Source organism: Microtus ochrogaster, chromosome 5 (assembly GCF_000317375.1).
Source record: "Microtus ochrogaster isolate Prairie Vole_2 chromosome 5, MicOch1.0, whole genome shotgun sequence".
NCBI classification, from domain to species: Eukaryota; Metazoa; Chordata; class Mammalia; order Rodentia; family Cricetidae; genus Microtus; species Microtus ochrogaster.
This window is the reverse complement of record NC_022012.1, coordinates 63,366,712-63,385,325: the sequence shown is the minus strand read 5'-3', so window position 1 is coordinate 63,385,325 and position 18,614 is coordinate 63,366,712. Positions and strand designations below refer to the sequence as shown.

The following is an 18,614-nucleotide window of genomic DNA, read 5'->3' as shown; positions in this document are numbered from 1 at the left end:
GAACTTGGGGAGGAAAGCAGCCTTGGGGTTCACAATCCATCATGATGAGAAGTTAGGGTAAGAACTCAAGGCAGGCACATGAGACAAGAACTGAGTTAGGGGCTCTGGGTGTGTGGGGGGTGCTGCCTGCTTTGCTCCATCTGACTTGCTCAGCTTGCTTTCTTTTTCTTTTTCTTTCCTCTTTTTTATTTATTCTTGGTGTCTTTCACACCATTCATCTCTATCCGGTTCATTTTCCTGTCCCTTCGTATCTACCCTCTGGCCTTGCAACCTCCCCACCTCAAATAAAATAAAATAAAATTTAAGCGAAAAAGAAGAGAGAGAGAGAGAGAGAGAGAGAGAGAGAGAGAGCGCAAAAAAGAGAGAGGGGGAAAATCAATCAGCTTCATCACTAGAGAGAATTGTCCCTGTGCCATACAAGCTCAGTAGAGCTGCCCCTGAAGGTGTTTAAGTGTGGGAGATCAGACCCTGAGGATGTCAGAGCCAGAGAATGGGACCTGCCCCTTACTCATCTCTGCAAGTGAACTCACTAGCAATACAGGAGAGCTCACCCTGGTGGTGAGGACATGGGAGAGATGGCAGACTGAAGGAAACTCCCTTCACACTGCTACCCTGGCTCAGAACCTATAAGGTCAGCCCAACCCAGCAGCCTGCTTTCTTATCTCACCCAGGACCACTAGCGATGGGTGCCACCCATGGCAAGCAGGGCCCTCTCAACATCAGTTATCAATCATGACAAAGCACCACAGGGTTGCCAACATGGAGAGAACAATCCGGTAGGGCATTTTCTCAATTTTTTCCTTCTTCAAAATGACTTTATCTTGTATTAAGTTGACAAAAGAGCAGCTAGGACAGCTACCATGAAGAAGACAAATGGTAACAAAGGGTGAGACTGTGGAGAAAGCAGGGCCCTTACCCACTGCTGGTTAGAGTGTAAACTAGTGTAACCACTGTGGACGTCAGCATCAAGAGGGTCCTTAAAATGCCCACTTCTAACTGCCATGCGACCCAGCAAGAGCAAAGGATTCCATATTCTCTCCACAGAGACAAACAGCATGTACCACAGCATGGCTGTACGTGTAGCTTCACTATTCACAGGAATAAAGGAATGGAACCAACCTAGGTACCCATCACTATCAACGACAAAATGGATAGTGAAAATGTGCCTCGTTCAGAGAATTGAAACTTACTTGGCTGTTAAGGAAAGCCCACTATGAGTTTATGGGAAACATGGATGATACTGTCAAGTATTATCTCAAGTCAGGTAACTCAGTCTTGTCTCGGAGAGACAAAAATCACACATTCTTTCTCTTATGTGGTTCTTCACTTTAATGTTTATAGAATCTTGATTATTCATTCTATTTAGGTTTTCTCATTCACGTTGATCAACATTTGCAATTTTGGTATTTGTTTTGTATATGTTCATTTTATCTATTGTGTTCCTTTAGTTCTTTATTGGTATTTTATTGTTTTCTACTCTAGCATCTAAATTTTGTGTCTTTCACTGGGTACTGTTTTGAAAAAAAATGTTCCTAATAGTTACAATAAACAGCTCAATTTAAACAATGATCAATACCAATCAAATTTTAATACATATAAATGTGTATTCTTTCTAATATCTCTTCACACCTCTTCCTATAAGTTAAGAACTCATGCATTGTAAGCTGAATTTTCAGTTTTATTGTTTTACACAATTGTGCTTCAGTCTGGTTATAAAGAGAAAAGAATTACAAACAAAAATATCTTTATAGTAATGTTCTAATAGACCTACATAGTTGTGTTTACTTGTGCTCTTTTATTTCTTTGTTGAGTTTGAGCATTGCTTTCCTGGGTCTCCTTATCTTCTATGACCTTCTGTTCATCTTCTCACACCAGACTTACTTTCATTACTCAATATCATTACCCAAGTTCTAATTTCTCTAGAAATGTTGGCGAGTAAAAGGTGGACAGTTTCATGGACCTAATCATAAAATGGAAGGTCTTTCTGGCTTTGGAAAGTTAAAATCCTTCGTGACCTAAGAGTATACTGTTGTTCACATCTACCTTCTCACATAGTATGAGACATACAAGCGCGTAATAATATCTGTGAAATGCATTAACAGAAGTTTACTTAATAACTACGATTTGTTCTTAATCCTCACAAGACTCAGAACTGGACTGAATGTTGAAACCTGCACAGTAGCCAAGAGAGTTCAGAGCAAGAAGTTTCTGAACGAGACAACCTTGAGGGACCGTTCTGCAGTTTCAATGACAGTGAATTCCTTGCATCATATTGTCACAGGAAAGGGAGTAGAAGTTACTGATTTAAACAACACAATAACTATTTCTTTGAGTAATCACTAAAGCAGAGTCAGACGAGGGAACACAATTTGCTCACTAACAATTTTACACTCGCTAATTCAAAAGTACAAAACAGAATCCATGCATCTTTGTAACTTTAAATAAGTAGGATAGGCCCTTCACTTAACGGCTCTCTAGATGTGGCCCGTGGCAAACACAACGCCTGACAAGTCTGTTTAGAGGCTGTAACAGTTAGAAGCCAAGCCTTGCTCAAGCAGAGTTCTATTTAATTATCCATCTGGGGTCAATTTACTTTATTACAGCTGTAAAGTGGGCTCAGCTCAACTTGCCAATTTCCATTCCAATCTGCTTTTTAAATGTTTCGGTTTCACAGTTCAGGCATTTTACGACAAATCTTTTAAATCATGTGGATTGCACTAAGTGGGACATTTCATCAAAAAATGTAGATCAGTACTAAGCCTGTAATACAATTCGAATTTAAGTTTTGGAAACTGAGAAATATAAGCTTAAATGATAAATAAGCACATTGCTTATGGTTCAAGAACGATTTACACATCAGAGCACAATTTTCAAGTTTCTTCTCTGTGTCAGGCAACAGGTAACAGTTGTAGACACAATGGTGACAAGACAAATTGTGTATGACTTTTGGGGAGTTTAAAGGTACATTAATTTTTAAGTAAGTGAAACTGCAAACATATGTAAAAGTGCATAATGGGAGATGATTTTGATATCTAATATGCTCCTCACAATCTCAATCTATACTTCTAACATCTGCATAGCTGTATTGTACATTAATACTTTTTTTCTTCTTTGAAATATGAAAATTTCTCAAAAAAACATTTATTTTTTTTCTAAAAGCATTCCTCTGAATGGATGGACAATGTTGCTATATGCCCTCCCTTCTTTAAAGTCTCACTGTTTTTCTCTACTATATTGGCTGTGCATGTGGTCATTAGAGGAACCCAAGGACTCAGGCTACTATGTGCTGTCATCAACTAATGGTCTACAGGAAACAGATTATTGCAAGGCTGCTCTAGAGCCCCATGAAGGAAGTTTATTTTTAGGGGATGTTACTCTGTCACAAGATACGGCACTCCGTGGTAAAGATGTCACTCAAAAACATGACTAGGACCTGAGTTTAATCCTCTAGCAGGAAAAAAATAAAATGAGGACAAATGACTAAGATCATAGACAACAACAATCCAACACATGTTAATTTAGAAATGTAATCAGACTTAGCTGAAAGTTCAGCTAGCAATACAGACTGTTGAGGTACTTTATTTAATCACCTGAGTACTTATTTCAATGATGTAGGTGGATGAATTTGCGAGTTGTGCAACCTGCCTTAAACGTGATGGAAGTGAACCTGGAGATTCGACTCAGTGGCCAAGAGCTCTGGTTTCTCTCCCAAAGCACACAGGAGACAGCTGACAATTCCCTGTAACCCCTATCCCAGTAATGCCTTGGTCCCTGTGCACACATGATCCCTAGACAGACACATATGATTGAATAAAATAAAAAAATTAAAGATGATGAAAGTCACAGGAGTCAATGACAAACTTTGAGTAACTACCAAGCAGCATGCTCGGAGGTCAAACCCATGCATGTTTGCCCTAGACTGCATTTTTTTTTTTTTACATTTTCATGCTGTGATATTCCATACCATCTGCCCTCAACTTCTGAGAAGAAGGCTCTGTGACTTGTGCCTTTTGTCAGAGAATACATTTGTCGGACAAATATCTGACTTTGAGACCAATGAAAGATTACAAGATATATATATATATATATATATATATATATATATATATCTTGTGTATATATAAGTATATATATATGTATACATATACTCACGGCAGAAGTTTCAAGAGGAAGTAGGTATTTTCCCAACCTTTCTGCCTTTCCTGAAATACTCAGAATGTCATGTCCCAGAAAACACCACTCGCATAGACTGGTGGAACAGAGCTGACCCAACACTGACATGAACTAAGAGTAAGATAGAGCTGTTGCTGAGGGCAGTGTGTATCTTTGATAGGAGAGTAGCCTAGGAAAAGGTGATATAATAAAACATAATAGGAAGTGGGATGTTGCATCACAAAGCATCCTAGAAAGCATGCACTTGGCTTTAAGTCTGAAGAAATAGTTGCTGGGAATCAAACAAACCACTTCTCATGTCTTACAGTAGTTTACCTTGTTCTCTTGCTCTGTTTTGATGAAAAGATTTGGAGAACATTACTTGACTTTGCCACTAGATATAAAAATGTCTCAGAAGTTATAAATAAAAAGGTGTAATTATAGATGAAATACATTAGTGTGTATATATATTTGTAAAATATACATTATATTTACTATATGTAAAATGAAATATATGTGTAAGCAATGAGCACAATTTTTTTTAAAAAAAACTTCTGCTGTAAAAAAATGGAAGAAAAATGAAAAATTAGGAATTGTACAACATAGAGTACTAGAAATTGTAAAAGCTTTTTGGTTCTAATAAGTGAAATGATGGTCTTGAAAAGGTGTTTTGAATCCCAAAGATTAAAACGCAAATGAAGACTCATCCTCAAAGACCAAATAGGACATTGTAGAAATGCAAGAAAACTAATGCTAAGGATATTTGAAAATACTGAATGGAAATTAAGTATTTTACAAGCTTCCACATATATAGAAGAGCTCAAGAAATAGAACATCAGGTACCTGCATGTAGATATAGATATATCCATATAAGAATTTAATGGTTTAATTGGAGTTGCTCAGGGAATAATTCTCCTCCCAGATGGTGCAAGTTGCCAAGTAAAAAGTCTCTTGCCAAATGGTCAGGGAAGTCCCATAGAACACCCAAAGCAATGCAGGCTACTCTGTTGTTTGTTTCCTACAGAATTTGATGGTAAGTGGCTACAGCTAAAAACACCACACACTTTGATATGGAGACATAAAGGTGGTGCCAACGGGGAATCTTCCTTCCTGTTCACAGATTTTCATGGTATCTGAAGGTGCTATGCAGATACTAGGGGAGGAAAAATCAGCAGCATCCTTAATGAGCTATGACTCTTTGAGCTCCAGTAAAGACAGGTAGTGTACATTAAGGGTGCAATAATGGCAGAAATGCTGTGTGGATAACAACCACTTTCTTGTTTTAGGAGAAAAGTTTAGCAAAATAATAGTAATTGATTCATCTCTGGAGTTTACAAGCTCTCCAGGCCTGGATTATTAGCAAGGTATTTCTATAAGAGGAAACTCTTATCGAATATGGCCTTAAATCAAACATTCCTGTCTCTACACCCATAGATTGACATAGGTCTCCACCTCCTCCAAGAAGTTTCTTTGTTGTTATGGAGGCAGTTATTTCAGAAAGTTGCAGCTGGTTAGAGTGTTAGCAAGGGTCTGTGAGGTACGCAGTGACAAATGGTGCATATCCATCACACCTTCTACCCCGCAATTCAGAGACCTGTGCAAGAGGAACTGGGATGGAGAGAATTGTATGAGCCAGAGGTTGCGAAAAAACTGGGACCAAATAGTTTCTTCTGGAAATAGCAAGACCACTATGCTCATGAACTAACAGTCATTATGGTTGCCTATATAAGACCTGCACAAAATCCAGTCAATCATTATGAAGGTAGGAGGGGCTCAGGATCTCCTACTCCCATTTGAGAAGCTAGAAGGTTGATGGGTGATGAGTAGGAGTGGAGGTTGGGAGAAATAAGTTTTCTTTAAGTGTGTGGCTCCTTAGGTAGGTCAACCATACTTCAGGGGATGTCCTCAAGTCCGTGAGTAAATGAGAAGCACAAATTTGACTCGGTGCACTATAAATAAAATAAAATAAAAAGAGGATATGGCCTTTCAAGGAACGCTGATATGGGAGGAGTTAGAAAGAGGATCGTTGAGTAAACATGATTAAAATACATTGCATAAACATATTATATTCACAAATAATAAAATATTATTTAAAAACAAAGGGAATTGTTTTTAATGAATTAAGATGATCGCAGTAAGTTCTTTCTCAATAAAATATGTTAAAGAAAAGAGATCAAGAACCTGCTAGTCCACAAGCTTAATAATTTCAGTGTATTGATGATAGTCATATAGAAGGAAAGAATATTTCTTTATCATGCCATATAACTTACTAAGCATAAGAAGTCGAGTAACATACACTCTACATATTTACAATTTTCCATACATGCTTGATGATTCAACTGAAATGTTACCAGCCTCTGCTTAGAAATCTCTGTCCTGCCCACTTCACCAAATGCTGATACCTTGTGCTTGTTTGAAAAAGGCTGTCTCCACTGTGCACCTGGTTATATCCCCTCTAAAGACTGAATTCACTGATTACATAAACTGATGATTTAGTTTAAGGCTGGTATACAGACGATACTAACACATGACAAATGAATCACTAAGAGAATGGATAAAATCTTATGGATGGGACCATTTCTTTTAAGCAAATCAGAGTAACCCTAATTCAGAATTAAAACTTCAAAAAATATTTTAGTTATACTGGATATGGGAGCGGAAAATAGGATGGGTGATGGGGGAGCAGAAAACGACCCTGTGTTATCTTATTCTTTAAATCTACTGTAAATGAGATCATTGAAGTTGAAGATGTAACCCATGTGTTAAATGTGTTACAGTAGTTTTACTTACAGTAAAGCCATTTATATTTAAACCCTCCAGGAATTAGAATTAATTTTTGTTATTTATAATAAAAAGTAAAATAAATCATTTTACTCCCAGGGGCTGGAGAGGTGACTTAACAGTTAGAAACACTAGTTGTTCTACTAGAGGATCCAAGTTTGGGTCCCAGCATTCACACGGCAGCTCTTAATCAACTGTAACTCATTCCAGGGCATTTGGTACCCTCTTCTGGTCTCTGAGAGCACGGTGTACATGTAGTGTGATGATATACACGAGGCAAAATACCATAGAAAATAACAATAAATAAACCCTTAACAAAAATTGAAATATTACTCCTAAACAAAGAAAAATACTCAGCTAATAATTGAGGTTGAGATTTTATCAGAAGTGGAGACTTCTTAAGGTGAAATTTAATACATTTAATAAATATCAGTAAAACAATCAAGGACTATGTTCACGTCCAGAGTCTTATTAGAACAAACAATCCTGTATTGTATGTTATATTAGTTCAAAGAATTTTTAAATTGGTTTTTAACATACATTCTAAAGAAGACACAAATTATTTGATATCACATACCTGTCGGCACCAGAGTTTACGGAATATTTGTAGATAAGCCAATACCATAAGACACAGAGGTGCCATGTACGTCACCAGAAAGAAGCAGATGTGGTACATCTTTGGGTAAATGTCACCTGAGATGAGAATCAAACAGTAAAATGTGACATGAAAATGATGAATTTAGAAAAGCTTTTCCTGCTAAAGTACACATGTATGTTCTTATAACTTTATTTTATGTTTTAAGCATATAAGGGAAAACAATCTACAATATTTCATTTAATATACTCACAGAAATAATTACTCATTTCTAAATTGGGTATGTTCGCAATTTAACCACTATTAAGAAATTTATGTATCAAATACATCTTTATTTTGCATGCCTGAAATTAGCTAGTTAAAATGTACTATTTTGGATTGTCTTATATATTCATTTACTAAAAGGGACCTGGTTCAAATATTTTTTGATTAAAAAAATATTGACAAAAACCTTGTTTAAACAAAAGCTAAATGTAAATACAGTTAATTATCCTCATTAGAAGGTAACGGGCAATATTTGAAAGGATTAAAAGGATTAGAAGGTATGGTCTTCCTGGAGGAAATGTGTCACTGGGGGTGAACTTTGAAGTTAAGAAGCCCATGTCAGGACCCAGACTCTCTGTGCCTATGAATCAGGATATAGCTCTCAGTTATTTGTTCAGCACCACGTCTGCCTACAGGTGGCTGTGCTCCGCACCATTATGATCATAGACTAAACCTCTGAAACTGTAAGCAAGTCCCCAGTGAAATATTTTCTCTCATAAAAGTTGCCTAGGTAGTGGTGTCTCTTCACAACAATAGAACAGTTACTAAGATAGCTGTGGAATTATCACTTCTGCATTTAATTAAGAAGGAATATATTCTGTAGAAAGAACAACATGATACATAGGCTGTTGGGAGGTATAAGAAACCAATTTGAGATGTCAGTTTTGGACTCTTCCTGGGTCAGGTGGCACCCATCTGCTTCACTCATTTCTAACTTTCAAGTTTATCTTGTAAAACAGGCTATTAAATGAAGAGTGATAGAATTCAAGTTCTGGAAGAATAGCAGATAACATTTCCATTTGAAGCGCAGCAGTTTGAACAGCATTTGCTGAGCCAATTTCAAAGCAACTTGAAGGTGACCTCAGCAATTCCCAGGGACCCGAGTGGCTTTGAACTTCTATTTGTTTTAAAGAAAGTATCACACGCCACATGTAATTCACACACACACATGCATGCACACACGCACACACACACACACACACCTTTGAAGCTTATGCACACTGAAGCTCTAATAGCTCCATCAGACCAAATTGAACAGATGGAGGAAAGTGGATTTAATTGGTAACATTTTTCCCACTGCAGTAGCAGATACCGTTACGGCCATAGAAATTTGGAGTTTTGAATAGATGGAAGGAAGGTAACTTCTGGTAATTTTGAGTAAGTGGACAAATTAATAATTGGTTAGTATGTGCATATTATGATGAACACTTATGCAGAAACATTGATAATAAAAATTACACTACATGCTAGCAAGGGTGTATTACTGGAGAGGTTATAATAGTAATGGTCTTAAAATCTGCTTTTCTTTCTTTCCTTCTCTCTTTCTTTTTCTTTGTTTTTTTTCCAGACAGGTTTCTCTGTAGCTTTGGAACCTGTCTTGGAACTAGCTCTCGTAGACCAGGCTGGCCTCGAACTCACAGAGATCCTCCTGCCTCTGTATCCCAAGTGCTGGGATTAATGGCATGTGCCACCACTGCCTAGCTGAAATCTGGTTTTCATTCTTAGATTTGGAGCTAATTGAAAACTCAATCTACTGAAAATTTAAGTTGCATGTGTTGAATCTCTCCCTTGGTAATAATCTAGAATATAGTTCTTTAAAATTTATTTTGTATGAGTGCTGCCTGAATTAGAATGCAACATTTTGAAGATTGATAACTATACATATGTGACTCAGGCTACATCAGATGCAGCTCAGTCAGTAGAATGATTTCCTATCATGACTGGAGTTTATCTCTAGCATTGCACAAAGCCATGTGTGGTTGAGCCTATTTGTAATCTCAAAGCAAGAGTAGAGACAGGAAGATCAGAAGTTCAAGATCATCCTTGATTGCACAGCAAGTTTAGTGCCAGAATGGGATAACTTGAGACCTGGTGTCAACAACAACTACAATAACAATAACAGTATCTCTGAAGTAAGATACAGAGGTTTTTTTTTGTTTTTTTTTTTTTGTTTTTTTAGGATTATGCCCAGGAATGGGATAACTGGGTCAATAGCCTCTGTATTTTTGCTTTTTGAGAAACTTTTATATTTATTATTTTAAATTTTTAATTTACAATTTGATATATATCATTGACTAGTTCATTTGTTTTAAAAACTTTAAGAAATAACTAAAAATGAGTCATTGAATAAATTTCCCTATTTGTTTCTATTGCAAAACTTATGAAAATTAAAAATTGTACATAAAACACCTTCAAAAGATGTGAGTTATCTATGAAATTGTGTTGTACTTCAACTTTATTTTCACCCTTTTGCTGAGCTCTTTTAACAGATGCTAATAAAATATAGAATCCCAATTTAGCAATAGTGATGCTAATCCAGTATTTGCAGATACCCTGCCAATGTGAGCAACTACTTACCGCCCCAGTGCTCATCACATACTGTAAAGAGGGTGGTTTTATTGGCTAAGCCAGGGAGCATACTGCTGCACTCCATGACAATGGCTTGAGGAATCATTATGATGCAGGAGACAATCCAGATGATGACGATACTGTTCCGGGCCCGTTTGGCTGTGCTCTTGAACATCAAAGGGTGACAAATTGCATACCATCGATCCAAGGCAATGCAGCTCAATGTAAGAACAGACACAGACACGGACACAGTCTAGAGAGGAAAGAAAGGAACGTGGTTCAGGAGAACTGCTAGGTGTCAGAAAGATAACAAGATAGCACTTGTCTTATCAGCAAGGTAGTTACAGCAGAAAAACGTGAATTCCAGGTAACCCATTCTACGTATTCATTCATGTGAATGACTTTCCTGCTAAAAAAAAATGAATAATGAAAATAGAAAACTAGAAATGCATCAGGAAACTTTGCATGTGACTTCAGATGTGAAGTAAGTGCTTTGAAACCTTGCGGTTTTCTCACATTGAAAGCTTAGTTTAGAACGTGTGAATAATTACTATCTTTGTTTTGTAGTTTTCTACTGTAAACAGTATTCTCAGAGGGAAAGAAATTATTCATGGGTATATTCTCTTTCAATCAAAATGAATGACACGGCATGTGTATTTTAAATTATTATGTAGGTTTTGCACTGGTTATATTTCATTAGCATAAATAAGTATTTTTTCATTTTTTTAAATAACAAAAGGTAATTTGATCCTATTTATTTTCAGTATATTGCATGCAAACAAAAGTCTAGGTTACATCAAAAGACTATTCTGTACATGAGTATTTGCAGTATAGTTGGCTCACTGACAAAATTCGTAACTTGATTTTAAAAACAAGTAGGTCCTCTCCATACAGACTTGTATGCAAATAACATCACAAGTGATTCTTCAACTTGGAAATTTAAAGAAATAATCATTTCAACCCAGTTGAGTACAGCATGATCAAGTATGAAGCTACCTTTAATAGGATAGGGTTAGGGCTAAGGTTAGGAGATATGGAATTATAGAGTTAATTGAGATGCAAAATGCCTAACTCAAGGCACCCACACAAGTGCTGTGTGTTTGCTATTATTTATTAGACTTATAATGATGACATTTATCATGATGCTATAATTTTGATCTTTCATTCTGGAGTCTTGATTTCTGCATCTTTCAAGAAAGACCATTGAAAAATCTAACTCAACCTGTAGTGTTTCTAAACCCCTGGAGGGAAAAGTTAATCTTATGATAGTTGATAACCATTGAAAAGTTTAGGTGCCTTTGCTCTTAAAGGAGCCAATTACTCCTATTAGTATTAGGGGATAAAGTATATGAAGACTGTTCATCAAAGATCTAATAGGTATTATTGGCTATAAAATTACAAATTATAATATCTAAGAAAGGTATTTTAATTATTCAGTTAAATTTATTATATTTGTATGATTCTTAAGTAATTTAAGAATTTGCCAGAGTATTATAGAATATCGCTCGTAAATCTAAGCTGTATTGCTTCAGAAGAAAAATGAAATCATTTATATCAAGTTAATAAAAGCCAAATACAATCAAATATTTCTGTATAGCTTGACTACATTGAAAGTGTATTGTATACACAGATACATAAATATTTATATAAAAGCAATTAGTTTTATGTTGTAGCAATAGGAAAAAAAACTACTTGAATTGAAATAAAAGAATTGTTACTGTGCACCTGAAATTCAAGGCAAAGGGGATTTGGAGACACTGGTCTTGCCAGTGCATGAATTTCTTGGTGCATTTCCATGCTTTGAACAAGAGGTCGTGTTGAATGAATTACGGGACGGGTACAGTTTGTTTCCAGTCTGTGATTGGTGTACGCTTGTGGACATTGTAAACTGGACTGTGTTCACACAAGAGCCAAAATCTCTGTTTGTCCTTTGACATTCAGAACGTGCCTGTAAGTTGTGTTACACGGAAAAATAATGATGCCAGTGACTAAGAGAAACTCTGTGCATCCTTGCTGTTAATGTTACTTCCTGTTTTTTGTTTAATCCTTCCAGGAAACTTGGAGGTACACAGAACAGCAAGCTATGATTGTATCAGAGCCAGGAAGCAGATTCCTAGTACAGGTGATACTTTCTCACAGCATCATCCCCTCTATCAAGACATCTGGGTCATGAGACAGATGTTATGAAGGTTGCCAGGCAACCGAGGATCTGGGCAGTTGAAACTACCCTTAAACCAAAGGGAGTCTACATTTTCTCTTGGATGATTAGCGGAGCTGAGAGAAACACAGTTTATTGGAAATAGCAGGAGGATTCTCAAATATTAGAATTTTCTGCTGCTTTTGATTTTTTCCAATTTCTGTGTGTAAATTCAACCATAGCTGTATGCAAATTCAACTATGAATGCATATAAATCCAACTATAAATTCTTACTGAATTGTTTCCTAAAAAGCTGTTCTTCTCTATTGTAAATTTTATTATTTCTTCATCATTTTTATTACAGCACATTTTGTAACTCACTGGCAGGTCTTAGCATGCTAGCCCAACCAACCTTGTAATTAAACCTAATGCATGTATGTAACTTTCCTATTTCTATGGCATCATCACATATACTATAGATAATGTCTACTGTTTAAAAATATTACTTCTAAGAGATTATTGAGGAGCTGCTGAATTGAAAAGTCTAACATTTTGGTTCTAAAGAATATTTAAAACTATTTCCAGTAATGGGTATTTGTGACCTTTCCCCAAATTTCATGATCTCATCTTGCAAACACTGTGATCTCCACCTAGAAAGGTTCAGGGACTAAAGACAGGGCTAGATGGGGACTGTGGCACATGATACAGAGGAGCCACCCACTTTCTTTCACTATATACTTCCCAAGGGGAACTTGTCTGTTTTCCTTCACTATTTCCTACAGTGAACACAGCTCTCAGGCTTGTGTTGCTATGGCCACTATCAGGAATCATTTTATCAAAGGCTTTACTTTTATAAATACAGTCAGAAAATGATTCTTTTAAAAGTATTTGTTCTTTTCTTTTCTTTTTTTAATTTGTCAAACAGAGATAGAAAGGCTGTGCTTACTGCTTATCACCGAGACAGCATGTGCTGATGCTGGTCACTGGGTCTTACTCTGAGTACACTGCTTTACGTTCATGATGAGGCAATCACAGAGCCAAGAAAGAGACTTATGTAAACAATCTAAATAATCTGTCACAATAGCTATATGAGGTAGATCTTATTAAAATTACCATTTTCAGTAAGTGGGTTGCCAAGAGTCTATGTATTTCACTTGACAGTATACCATCTAGAGATGGCAGAACAGATATTCCCAACCCAGAACTGATGCCCTTCTTTAACCAAATACCTTTTAGTTCCTTAGGATGAAGATAAAACTGGAACAAATCCTGATATTCTTGAAAAATAAATGCTCATGGATACTTGATCTAGGAGATGCTTAATTATTACTTTCTTTAAATGATTTATTTAATGATAAAGACTGTGGAGTAATTAACAGCATCATTGCCTTTATTTCATCCGAGCGTGAACTTGGTTATTCAGCAATTCTCAAGTGTTAGCTTCTTTAAAAGCTTACTTTCTGAATATCTATGTTTGTTTCTTAATTCATTCACTATTTTACCAGACAGTCATGACTATAACTGAAAACGTGTAAAATGATTTCTTAAAAGGCCCAAGAAAGAATTACCTGTAAATAAGGAATGACCTTACAGAGGGATTGTCCAAAGAACCAGGTCTCAGTGATGTCCACAACGAGAGTGGCTGGAAGGCAGGTGATGGTCACAAGCACGTCCGCCAGCGATAGGTTGACTATAAAGTAGTTGGTGACTGTCCTCATGTGGTGGTTCTTCCACACCGCCACGCAGACTGAAAGAAAGAGAAAGAGATGGGATGAATAAAGAGACTGGGTAGCAGTGAGGAAAGGCAGGAGAGTCACACATGTGCTGGAAAGGGAGCGCTTAAGGCTGCACTGTGGTCATTCAGTCAGTTACTCTCTGGGAATTGGTATTCTAAGGTGAAGATGAATTAATTGAACTGGCATTGTATTTCCTATTCATAAGGGCTGTGCTATTTTTCAGTTGTAAAGCAAGTCAAAGGGCAGCCCTGATTGATCTTCCCGTTATTTTAATCTTCAGTATGTAGAAAAATATCAAGGCATAGCGGCTGGGCTGGGTATAGCAGCACAAGACTTTAGTCTTAGCCTCAGCCCCAGAAGGAGGCAGAGGCAGGCAGAGCTCCATGAGTTAGGGATTAGCCTGGTTTACATGGTGAGTTCCAGGTCAGTCAGCTACTGAATGAGACCCTACACAATGAAATCCTACAAAATTTTTAAAAGAAAGTAAAAGCAATAGTTGCTGAGGCTGAATTAAATGAAGAGGATTAAAGTTAGTAATGTTAAGAGAACTGTTATGATTGCCTCATTCATGACCTTAACCCATGTCTTCCGTCAAATCTACTTTATGGACAAACAACAGAAAACTCCTACCTATGGGAGAAAACAACAACAAAAAAACAAACAAACAAATGAACAAATAAAAGAATCTCCTACCATCCAGCCATTACCCAACCCCTACTTTTGCCAAACACTTAGCCAAACAGTTGGCATATTTATATTTTTCTATTTGGACAAATCTTACAGGAAGCCGTGTTTCACATGTGAGATAATTAAGATAAGGGCATTTGTTGGGCCTGTTTAAGAACTCGTAAAATAAAAGCAGTTAATGATGGATTTAAATTCCAAGTGATATATGTGTACTTTTTTCACCTAGGCTGCCTTCATTTTTGAAAATGAAGAGGTTATAGCAGAGTATATTTAAATTCTAGGCTCCAATGCTCTCGTTTTCATTTACTCTTGATGGCCTCTGAACAGCACCCTCAAATCAAGCATGGTTGGCCTTTCCACTACATTGTGGGGAATTCCCGGTTTAAAACTGTGCTAGCACATTGAGCTGCTTTTTCCTGAAAGAACATCAAGTTCCTACATTTTCTGTCCTCCACCTGTCTGGGCCAGACACATTTCAAAACCACTAGCTCCAGAACACACGCATGCATACAGCTCTAGCCTCGTCTGCTACCGAATTTCAGTGAATGAAACTGATTGTTTCCAGGGCATCGTCAGCCTGTGAGAACTATTGTGCAAATGGCGCTCCTAACACCTTAAGGAGTAGTCTAAAAATAAAAGCAGTTTGTAAATTTAAATACCCGAAGAAGGAAGAACTTTTTTTTGACAATCACTTAGCATTAGAAGTTTTGTATCTTAGAAAAAATACTTCCACTTGGACCTAAGGCTGAAATTGGCTACCAGCTCTCAACTGATGCCATTTAATAAAATATTCATATTTTGAAAGATTTAATTTTGAGTATTTCGAGTGATCCTCTGGTTTTGGTAATGTAATAGCTAAGACATCAGGTGGCCTTAATTAGGATACACTATACTATTGTCCCTTGTGATATTGCCAAATAAGCTATTTCACATAAATACCTGAAACACACATATTCGAGCAATTAAAAAACACATTACTATGGTTTTTAATAAGAAAATAGAAAATCATTTACTATTTATGGTACTTTTTATTGTATGCTATCTGTACAACTTAGACCTAGAACAGAACATGGTGCTTAAAAACACAGTTAGCTTCTGATGTCATCAGTGATCAAGTGCTGCGTAGCTTGTGCAAGGTCCTGGTTTCCAAGCCAGGCATGGGAATTAAAAAAAAACAGGTACAGCCTAGCTCCACCCAGGAGAAGGTGGCTGACTCAATGGACACAGTATATACCAGATATAACAGGACTGGTACACATATCAACTCAGAAACTGTGACAACACAGAGACAGAGTAAAGTCAGACTGGCTCTCAGCACTGTGGGATGGGACAACACTAAAACCCACAGCTGACCAAGCCATTTGCGATTAACATCAGCAGGCAAAGCTTTCCTCAATGGAGTGTTACTGGGTGTATCAACTACACTCAAGGGTAGGCTTCATGACCAGGAGTGATGGACAACAAGAATAAACTCTATAGCTTTGTTTTTCTTTTTGGTGTATGTGTGTGTGTGTGTGTGTGTGTGAGAGAGAGAGAGAGAGAGAGAGACAGAGAGACAGAGAGACAGAGAGAGAGACAGAGAGACAGAGAGAGACAGAGAGACAGAGAGAGAGACAGAGAGAGAGACAGAGAGGAGGAGGAGGAGGAGGAAGGAGAGAAAGAGAGAGGGAGAAAGAGAGACAGAGACATAGAGACAGCCAGAGAGAGAGCCAGGGAGAGAGAGAACATAGAATTTAGTTGGTAGGGGAATAGGGAGGAGCTGGGGAAGGCGAAAGGAAAATCAAAATGTATGAAAAAATTATGAATAAAATAGGACCCCAAACCATAGATTATTGCCAATCTCACTGAAAGAGGCATTCTCATTTTGTTAAAGAAATCATAAAAATCCCTCACAGACACTCTCAGACGCTTGTCTCCAATGGGTCTAAATGCTGCAAAACTAAAAATCAGAATTAACAGTCACATATTATTACCCAGCAGAGGTAACAAAAGTAAAAAAAAAATTAATAAAGAGCATTAACGGGAGAGTAATGGAGCAGTTTATACTAGGGGTTTATGTGTGTTGTGCTATTCTGTCACTTAAAAGTAAGTTTAGAGCTTATATTATGTCTGTCCATTTATTCATAGATTATGACTCTGCTTACCCACAAGGCTTTGCTTCTCCATCGACTTTCACCATTCTCCTTATATGTAGTGAGGTGGTTACATCCCTATTGCCCTGGTCTCTCTTGGGAAAACATTTCACACTGTCAGGATCTGTTTCTAAATGGCCTGTAAACTACACATAACGCTGCAGGCATGTTCCATAAATCTGTGCACCTTTGTGTTTGTTTACTCACTCATTCAAGCTCAAAGCTACATCAGTAACTTCTTTCTCCTTCCACAGCACACCAAAGTCACCAAAAACTAGGTTCACAGTCTTTGCCAAGATTTTCTATTTCTCTGAAATTTAATACCCTTCATTCCCCTCTCCCAGTGAAATAGCCAAAATATCTGTTACGTTTTTCCTACTCCTGTTGAAAATATCGAGTGTCTCTGCACCTATTAGCACCAGCAACGTCAGACCTCCTGATGGCTTCTGGCATGACATCTGCTATGACCTTTATAAGCATTTTTTTTATCACATGTTCTAGTTATACCAGTTCTCCAACTTTCACAGCAGCCGTTTCCATAGGAGATCTTCACCCAGGCTTTCTTTTTGGTTAAATTAATATTTAATTATGTAATTTCTCACTCATTCTTCCCTCCAACTCCCCCATACTCCCTTGCTCCTTCTCAAATTCATTGCTTTTTTTTCTCTTCAGTTATTTATTCACACACACACACACACACACACACACACAATTCTGAGTGTGTTTGATGTTTCTTGGATATATATCACGGGTGGGGGCAACCACATTACATCGGAAAATCAACTGGGGGCTCATCCCAGTAGATTAATCCTGTCTTTCAGTATTCTTTACCTGTCTGTAGTTCTTTGTCTAGGAATGAGATCCCATGATATTTCCCCTTCCACATTAGCACATCTATTGGTGCTATCATTTTTGATGTCTTGTTTAGGCAGCCATATTGATAAAGTATCATGTGTGTAACTGCCTTGTCATTTTTAGGAGATGCAGCAGCACGGCAGATTTCCCAGTCCTCTGATTCTTACAGTCTTCACACTGCTCTTGAAGTGCCCCTCAGCCTTAGGTATGAGGGTTCTATTATTGAGGTATCAGTTTGTACTGAGAACTATATGATCACTTGTTCTCTGTATTTTGACCACTGGTAGCGTTCCTTAATGATCTTCTCTGCTACAAAGACAAGATTCTTTGGTAGGGACAAGAGCTGTGCATAACCTTGAGTATAAGGGTAAGTGTTTAGAATGCACTTAGAAATTATACTAGTTTATGAAGGTGGCAGTTCTTCTCTAATATTCATGACCTCACTAGCCTCAGGTAGTTGACTAGGTTTTCAGTACCCGGTATGTATTCCCTCCTGTTAAGTAGACACAAGTTGGCTACTGCCAATATAAGACTGCCACCCTTGTGTCTTTAGGGATATCTTATCAGAGTGGTCACTGTAGTGATTCATATTTATAGGCATTACAGCTGTGTAGTGTTATCGATTTTTTTTTCTTTCCCTGGCAGCTTGTATTATGAAAACAAGTCCTTGGGGAGAAGACTTTGTGTATTTTCCAACTTGACTCCTTTGAGTCCGGTGTTTGAAGTGCACAGTGTCTTTAGAAATAGGAACTTATTTTTGGAGGGCAATCAAGGGCAGCAGACATTGCCAGATTGTTTGGAGAGTCTCTTGGACAAACCTGGCCAAAAACTCAAAACTAGTTCTCCTGTGTTTGGTAATGGAGTTTTTGCTATTTTATGGTTCTTGAGAGATGTATTATTCCAAGTATGTCATTGATATATATATA

General features: G+C 37.3%; 1 protein-coding gene across 1 annotated transcript in view; it reads right to left on the bottom strand.

The window, feature by feature from the left end:
• Positions 1-18,614, bottom strand: part of Hcrtr2 (hypocretin receptor 2) — an 87,081-nt gene that overhangs the window by 16,573 nt on the left and 51,894 nt on the right. Inside the window, exons 2-4 of the mRNA XM_005347607.3 lie at positions 13,847-14,025; positions 10,151-10,394; positions 7,511-7,626 (exon numbers count right to left, since the gene is read on the bottom strand). Of these exons, the coding sequence (XP_005347664.1) occupies positions 7,511-7,626; positions 10,151-10,394; positions 13,847-14,025 (539 nt within the window). The remainder of the gene's footprint in view (positions 1-7,510; positions 7,627-10,150; positions 10,395-13,846; positions 14,026-18,614) is intronic.